General features: G+C 51.6%; 1 protein-coding gene across 1 annotated transcript; it reads left to right on the plus strand.

Annotated features, from left to right (window-relative positions):
• Window positions 1–6,209, plus strand: SPRY1 (sprouty RTK signaling antagonist 1). Its single transcript, XM_039550768.1, is given in 4 exon segments — window positions 1–112; window positions 3,925–4,347; window positions 4,349–4,489; window positions 4,491–6,209. Coding segments are annotated over 3 exon segments (960 nt in total). The 5' UTR covers window positions 1–112; window positions 3,925–3,979; the 3' UTR covers window positions 4,942–6,209.
• The last annotated feature ends 2,444 nt before the right edge of the window (window positions 6,210–8,653 follow it).

The following is an 8,653-nucleotide window of genomic DNA, read 5'->3' on the forward strand; positions in this document are numbered from 1 at the left end:
CCGAGTCACTCCGGAACGGCGGCGGGGCAGCGCGGAGCGGCTGCCGGCACTGCCCGGGCTGGATCCGTGCCGCCAATGTGCCGCGGGAGGCGGGCGCTCACCCCGGCCGTAGGTAAGCCCGGGCGGCGCTCGCCGCGCCGCACACACCCCTCCCGCCGGGTCAGGTGCGGGCGGGCGGCCGGGGCTCCCCGCGCCGCGCTGGGGGCGGCCGCGCTGCGAGGCGTGCGGGAGGTGCGGGCGAGCCGCGCTCGCTGCTCTGCGGGGCAGCGGGCGGGAGAGCCGGGTCTCGGCTTCGCGGGCCAGCAGCACTGAGCTGGGCGCGATTCGCTGCTCATAGAGACTCTCCGGGTCGGTGCTCGCCCGTCCCGCCCGACGCAGGGTCTCCGGCGCCTCGGAGCCTTGCGCGACCCTCTCGAGCCTGCGGAGACCTCGGTGCCAGACTGCGGCGTGCGGGGCCACCTCTCCCCGCCGCGTCCTGCCCTTGCCCCGAGCCTGTCACTCGGCCCCGGCAGCGACAGCCAGCACATGGCTGTGTGCGGGGAGCTCGCAGGGCCATTGCATTGCGCTCCCTCTCGCTTCGTTCGCAGTTCGCTGGGCTCTGCCTGGAGAGCCAGGGCCGCTTCGTGATTGCTTTAAAAAGAAAATAAAACAAAAAATCAAAACGAAAAGCAAAAAAAACCCGACCAAATCCTTCTCACGAGAGGTTGTGGTTGCACTTTGCCAGACGGGACTTGCGGCAAGGACCATGCGGTGAAGCCGAGCGCTGGAGCGGGACCGCAGCCCTGCACTCTGCGATCGCAAAGGGAAATAACAGACAACCGGAGCAGGAGCCGCGCACCCGCCGCCTCTTCCCGGAGACCTGCATCGCAACAGCCCCGCTGCCTGCCGCAGCCTGCAGCCGCCTGAGGCTCGATCCAGGCACTCCGCTTTGCAGGAAAGGCTGGATTTCCTCCCCGTCGCCTCCGGACCGAGAGAGCCGCGGCCGAAGGAGAGCGCCGCTTCCCCGGGCGGCCCGGCCCGCTGCATGCTGACCCCCGGGAGAGGGGGGCTGCGGTGAGCAGCAGAGCGGGGCTTTCCTCCGCTGGCCCAGTAGGACGTGAAGATCGGCGAGCGAGAGCTGTTCGGGGACGAGGAGCGCAGCCCGCCGGGCTTCCCCGCCCCGGGGTCCGGGAGGGCGAGGAGCCGGGGCCCCGCCGCCCCCCGCCCGCTGGATTTGCCGTTCCCCGTGGCTCCCTGCACATCAGTAAGTTGGGACCCGCTGTGCGCTCACACCGGGGCCGGCGCTGCCGCGGCGAGCAGGTGCCGCGGGGCGCTGCGGCGCCCGCCCGGCGAGGGGCGGCCCCGACCACCGTCCCACCGCCCCTCTCCCGGAATGGAGGCACTGGGCTGCTGCGGGAAGGCTCGCTGGGGACCGCGACCGGCTGCAAACGAGCAGAACGTCAAAAACACCCCCCAATGCTCCTCGCAGGTGGGGGCCAGAGGGGCTGAGATGGGGGGTGCCTGGTGCGGGGAAGCCCCGGGGCTGAGCGGCCGCTCGGCTGCTTTAAGTGCCGGGCAGTCCGCCCTCCAGAGGCAGTGCCGGGCTGAGATCTGCCTTCCCCTGTGGAAAAGGGAGAGAAGGAGGGAAAGGAAAAAAAAAAAGTCCATGTTTTCATTCATAACTTTTTTTTCTACCCTTTTTCCCCTCCTCTTCCTTCCTCTCCGTCAGCGCCGTGATCCGCTCCGCTCCGCTCGGGGCGCAGAGAGCGCCGCGCCGCCGCTGCCCGCCTGGGGGCCGCGGGGAGCGGGGTGGGACGGGAGGGCTGGCGGCGTGTCCGAGCGGGTGTGGAGAAGGGGAGGGAAGCGGGATCCCACCCCCGAGGTGCGGTGAGGGAGCGCAGCCCCGGGTGCAGAACCGTGAGGGCTCTCGCCGCCTGCGCCGTACGTTATTTTATTATTTTGTTTTACTCGTTTTTATTTTATTGTCCGGGGGAAGCAGTTTACGAGCGATCTGCGCGGGGGTGGAGGTGGCTGGTTCAACTCTCGCCCCGGTCTGCAGCTGGGCTTGTCAGTCTGCGCCGCGTTGATGTTGCGCTTTCCCCCCAAAGATGGCACTGGATGTCTTTCGCATTTTCTTGCGATATTGTTTTCCATCCCCTAGGGAGCCCAGCTCCTGGCTGGTACAGCTGTAAATCTTTCCCTTTTCGCATTCATTCACCCTTGGCCTGTTGTGGATTTGTATTCAGTGCTCGTGAAGAAGGCAGCTTGTTGTGTGGGGTAGAAGAAAATTCTTTGCTGGAGGTGGTGGGGCACTGGCACAGGAAAAAGCTGTGGATGCCCTATTTCTGGAAGTGTCCAAGACCAGGTGGGATGGGGCTCTGAGCAACCTGTTCTAGTGGAAAGTGTCCCTGCCCATGGCCGGGGGCTTTGGAACTGCATGGTCTTTAAGGTCCCTTCCCAACCAAACCCTTCTGTGATTCTATTCTGTGAATTAGAAGTGAGAGTGTCTGGGTTTCTATTTAATTGGGTGACCACAAAGCCCACACAGGTGATGTTCGATGTAAAATGAAATCTTTGACTACTGGATGAGAACAAAGACTTTGTGTCCCGGCAGAAGCTGTCACTTTCTGCCCATGGTGACTGCCTGTTAGGAGAAACCTTTCCTCTTCTTGTTCTTTCTGTGCTTCCACACCACGGTGCCCTTTTCTCCCTGGAGTGGGGAACAGCTCCATGCCGGCTGTGGTAGGCAAGAGTTTTGGAAATGCTTGATAGCACTTACCTTTCTCTGCTTTCAGGTAAACACTTATGGCATCTCGGTGGGGATGAAAAAGGGACTTTCCTTCAGCTGACAGTAAAGAAAAGCGATTTGTTGTCTTGGTTCCCTGCATAAATGTGGCACCTAGATACTCAACTACATTTTTGTGTAGGTACAGAACTGTCACTGCAGTTTTCTAAGTCAGTGTTGCAATCTTCATGTCCCTAGCTAGGAAGGGGATGGAAATATGTAACATCTCTACTATTCTCCTACTATTTAAAAGATAGACTAGCAGATGTTCTGTTTATTTGAGAAGCTTTTAATCTGTCTTGTGAAAATGGATTTGTTCTCTGTTTGTGTTTTGAGGTTGTTGAGGGGTTTTTATCTGCTCTTAACATTTTCATGAATCCTCAGGTACTTTTTGTCTGACACCTAGTTCATCTAAGCCTTTTCTACCCCATTTTTCTTTCACACTCTGGCCTGTGGTCAGGAAACATTTGAAAGCAGGTTGTTTGCACCCTTGCTTTAATCTTATGAAGGAGCATATTAGATTTGTAGGCTGAGTTACTTTCTCATAGAAAATGTCTTGGCCACTTGACAGCACTTAGTTCAGGACTCTGTAATGCACATACGTCACTTTAAGAGGGAGACTTTCCAAGCACACTAGGAAGCAAGTCTGTGGAGCTTTCTGATGCTGCAGATTCAGACAGAAGAGTGAGAACTGGGCATGTTCCTCACTCTGCCATACGGAACATGAACGTGGTGGTGTTCCTGGCTGTTTCCAGCTCAGTTTCGGGGGCGTTCAGAATTGCTGTTGCTAGAGACAGATGTTGAGTTCAGTAGCAAGGGAGAGGCACTTCCCATGGCATGCCAAGTAAGCGTACAAGTTAATACTGGATTTTTTTTTCAATTTTTTTTTTTTTAATGGCATGGGGTCTCCTTTGCATTCCTCATCTATGATGCCATACCCAGACTCTCCCCATTACTGGACTTTGGCCAGATCCTCAGCATTGCTGTAATCCCCTGCTGAAAGTGATCAGTACCAGGTGGCTGGGGCAGTTTGGGCTTTGCCAGATCACTTCTGTTTTCAGAAAGTATCCCATGCTTTATCCCTCTGCTGCCCTTGATCTCATGTGTATATGTACACACGCAGTGTTTATTTACACCTTCTGTCTCCTTTCTTATTTTAGGATTTCAGATGCATGCCAGGTTCCTGCTGAATGCCAGCAGCAGAGATCACTACAGATGGAGCCCCAAAGTCAGCATGGCAGTGGCGGTTCCCTGGTGGTGATTCAGCAGCCCTCCCTGGACAGCCGGCAGCGCTTGGACTATGACAGGGAGAGCCAGCCCACGACCATCTTGTCACTGGACCAGATCAAGGCCATCAGGGGCAGCAACGAATACACCGAAGGACCGTCTGTGGTGAAAAAATCGGGTCCGCGGACGGCACCGAGGCAGGAGAAGCATGAAAGGACTCATGAGATTATACCAATTAATGTGAATAATAACTACGAACACAGGCCCGGCCATGCGGGGCACGTGGCACATCAGCATAATGCCAGGGCTCCCGTCCTGAGCCGATCGACCAGCACGGGGAGCCGCGGCCAGCTCCGGCAGCAACAGCAGCGCCTCCTCGGAGCAAGGGCTGCTGGGGCGCTCGCCGCCGTCCCGGCCGGGCTCCGGCCACAGATCCGATCGGACAATCCGCGCGCAGCCCAAGCAGTCGGCCCTGATCGTGGACGATCTGAAGGGCCTTTGAAAGAGACTTGACGCAGCACAAGTTTATCTGCGAGCAGTGCGGGAAGTGCAAGTGCGGGGAGTGCACGGCGCCGCGGGCCCTGCCCTCCTGCCTGGCCTGCAACCGGCAGTGCCTGTGCTCGGCCGAGAGCATGGTGGAGTACGGCACCTGCATGTGCCTGGTCAAAGGGATCTTCTACCACTGTTCCAACGACGATGAAGGGGACTCGTACGCGGATAATCCCTGCTCCTGCTCCCAGTCACACTGCTGTTCTAGGTACCTGTGCATGGGAGCCATGTCCTTGTTCCTGCCTTGCTTGCTCTGCTACCCTCCGGCCAAAGGATGCCTAAAACTCTGCCGGGGGTGCTACGACCGCGTCAATCGTCCGGGGTGCCGGTGCAAGAACTCCAACACGGTCTATTGTAAACTGGAGAGCTGCCCCTCCCGGGGTCAGGGCAAGCCCTCATGATTTTGGGAGGGAGGTTTTCTTCCTCCAACTTCAGTTTTTCAGGTTGTAGCTGATTTTTTTTCCCCCCTCTCCATCTTTTCTTCTTCCCCCCTCCTCTCCCATTTTGGGAGGACTGTTCTTTTCCTTTCTGTCGCCCCAGCTTCAGATACACGAGTTCTCCCCCTTGCATCTTTGCTCTCCTCCTCCTACTGACTTGGCTGAGTGTGGAGCATTTCACGCAGTCGTTGCTGCTCTTTGGTAAGTGTGGACCTGGTATCTGCACCTGCCGCTCTCTTGGGCAGGGTCTTTGAGGTTGTAACTGAACCACTCCTGAAAGAGACAGTCAGGGCTCACTGGGCTCTTGAAGCTTCTTGCTCTGTGAATATCTTCCCAAAGATGTTTTTTTGTTGTTGTTGTTCTCAGCATTTTAGGGGTTTTTTCCTTAACCTCCCAGGTGCCAAGGAAGAATTACTTTCCTGAGTGAGCTGGATTGTGAACTAACTTTTTGTGTGTGTTCTTTCTGGAGAGGGATGTAAAATAAAGGCTTCACCAAATGAAAGGCCTGACTCTTCTATAGGCAGCCTGCTTTTTGCATCTTTTTTTTCCCCCCTCTCTTTTTGTCTTAACTTTTGGAACGCTCTCAGACCTGAGAATTGCCCTGCCTCCTCTTTTTTTTCTTTTTAAATTACATTTTCAATATAACTTCAGTTTTTGCTACACTATGTAGATCTTCACATTGGAGACATTGTGGCTGCAACATACTCATTTGTTTCTTTTGCTGTCCAATCTTTGAAGGATATTGCTCACTCCACCCTCCTAATCCTGTTTTTATAGTCTGTCAGTATCAGTTGATATTAAAGTTGGTGGTGTTCATATATCCAAACGGCCTTCAGGTGTCATTGAGTCACCTAAATGTTCTTGAATCCTTCAAGTCTCTTGTGATCCTTTGGCTTAGTGAGTTTAGCTCTGCTCTGTGCTTTATAATTTTATTCTGTCCCTGTTTTATTGCCTTAGCCACAAATTGTGGTCCTTTTTTGTATATTTTATGTATAAAACACAAAGTTGAATCCCAACTATTTTTAAGACAAAAGTCTGTTAAAACTTTTTTTATTGTAAAGAATATTTATTATGTGAATCTCTATTATTTTATGATATTTATTGCAAAAGACTTCAAAAATGTACTCATGTCTGAATATAACAAAATATCAATACTTAACGAAATAAGGATGACACGAAGAAAGTACATATGTTAACTATAATGCAGAAAATATATTAATTAATGAACATGGCTCTGGAGTTCTTTTGTTACAATGACAGCTTGTGAGCTACATGTGTGTATTGCTGGGCTGTCCCTCCGTCAGGTCTGTCAGGTGGCAAATAACCTCCTATTGATACTTCAAAGCCACTAGTCTGTGCTCTAGTTTAGTTTACTTAATTTTAAGTTTAAGCCAACTATATATCAAGTAAGTTTTTGCTATGGGATGTTTAATACAATTGAATCTATGTTGTGCTTAACAGTGCCAAGAAATGGGGGCTCTATTTATTTACCAAAGCATTTGGAAATACAGTTGTGGAGGAGGAAACCACAACTTCCAAGCTGGGGTTTATTTTTTGTTGTTTCTTAAGGAATACCACATTAACATGGAAAGCCATTTAAAATTTTCCTATATAGAACTTCTTGGCTGGTTAAATGGTGCAGCAGCTGAAGAAATTCATCTCCCCAGCTCAATTCTAAACAAAAAGCTAGAGGCAGGATGAAAAGTAGCAATTGTGTTGCTGTAGTTTGGTAGCTTTGAAATCTGGGAATGTGTGTGTGTGTTTGGGCCTATGTCTGCCTTGCTTGGTTCTTTTCCCATACATTTTCCAATGTCAACTGAATCTTCTGTCTTTAAATTAAAGGCTCTTAAGGGTGACCTAAGTGTCACAGCTACTTGTGGCCATTTAACACACATTCAACAGAAAAAGCTTTTCATTAAGAGTGAATGGGGAGACCTCATTCTTTTCCTCATATGGGTCAAGGTTACATCGCAATTCTCCTGAACTTTAAAAGTTTTAAATGGATGTAATTTCACATGGTGTTCAGACTAAGTGGTTCTAGAGAAACTCCACTTCAGAACACAGCAATGACTTGACAAATGTGTCATATCTTGCTTTTTTTAAGTCGTGCTGCTTTGAATTGCCATATTCAAGCTGCTCTGACTCCCAGCACAGTGATGATTTCAGTAAGCTTGCCCTTTTGTAGTTAATTCCATCCCAGCTGATGCAGTGTCATGGAATGGAGCTGACTGAAAAGCTGCATTTTTATTAAACAGCACAGATGACCCCTGAGAGATATAAAGTGAAATCATCACCTGAGTACACCTAGGAATGCTCCGCAGGATGCGGGTGCTGCTGCTCCTCTCTGTGTGACAGAAGTGACGGGCTGGGGGGCTCGTGGGGCAGCAGTGGATGTACACGAATTCTGCTGTCCAAGATTTCCTGAGAGGAAGCAAATGCAGGAGACGAATGTTCCTGAGGAGCAGCGACTCGCACTCCTTCACTATCACCGCGCGTCTCTAACGGCGACAGCTGCAAACAGCCCTGCAGAGACAATGGGGGCCTTGTCCCCTGCTGGCCAGAGATGTCCACTGGTAACTGTGTGCTGACACCCGGGAACACGGAGCCAACTGCCTCCTCACAGCAGGATCACAGCCAGCTCCCTGCTCAGGGCGTGTGCTCCAAGGGTGCTGCTTGTGCCTCCTCAAGGAAAACTTTACCCTCTGTACCTCTTTTTTTTTCAGCCAGATGACTTATCCAGGGGTTTGGGTTGGTTCCTAGCAGAAGAGAAGAAATCCCAAAGGACCCACGTGTTCGCCATCCTTTAATGATTGTCTTCCATCAGGAGCCATCTCATGGCACTGATCCAGATCTCTTTTTTTAAAACAGAATCAACAAAAGCTGTGATCTAGTTAGTCATGCTAACGCTCCCTTTACTAACCAGATTTTGGGAATAATTTGAGGTTGCAGTTCCTTTGGAGAAATATTTGACTTGGACCTACACAGCAATGAGAAGAAAACAGTTCCTTGCAGGTCTTACATGGTTTTCTAATTGCCAGGTAGAGCAGGCAGTGTTAGAAAAATGAGAATAATGTTTTTCTCTTGGGTTAGATGCTGTATGCTTTGTATTTAATGTACAAATGTATCTCAGTTCACTTCCAGGTACTCTCTGGAACGCAAGGTCATTGCCGTTACGTCATGGAAATGACTGGGAATTCATTCAGGCAGATGGATTTTGTGGTGTAGAACCACGCAGGGTTGCACAAGGGCACATGAATGTCTTTCCAGCTGAAAGAGACCAGAGCGAGCTGACAGAGGGATGAAGTGAAGCTCTGAAGCCTCCACAGCCTGAAGAGACACAGGTTACTTTAAATATGCCCCAAGTGGTCAGCCACTGTAGAGTGTTCTACTTTCCACAGTGGAATGGCCATCCAAGGATGCGGTGTTCTGTTGGAAGGGGGTTTGCTGAGGGGATTTCCAGCAATTAGGGCACTGAAGTGCAGATTTCAGTCCTTCAACCCAAAATTTGTCAGGGGGCTGTTCGAGGTTACCCCTCCATGTCTGCAGAGTGCCAGACCGTCAGAGCCTGTTGCAATGTAGGCCATAAAAAGTACTTTTTTTCTGATGTTTCTGTGATGTTTTGAGAAGCCAGGAGAACTCTGTGTAAAATGATGGTGTAATTAGGCAGTAAGTTCAG

Source organism: Corvus cornix, chromosome 4, assembly GCF_000738735.6.
Source record: "Corvus cornix cornix isolate S_Up_H32 chromosome 4, ASM73873v5, whole genome shotgun sequence".
In the NCBI taxonomy this organism is placed as follows: Eukaryota; Metazoa; Chordata; class Aves; order Passeriformes; family Corvidae; genus Corvus; species Corvus cornix.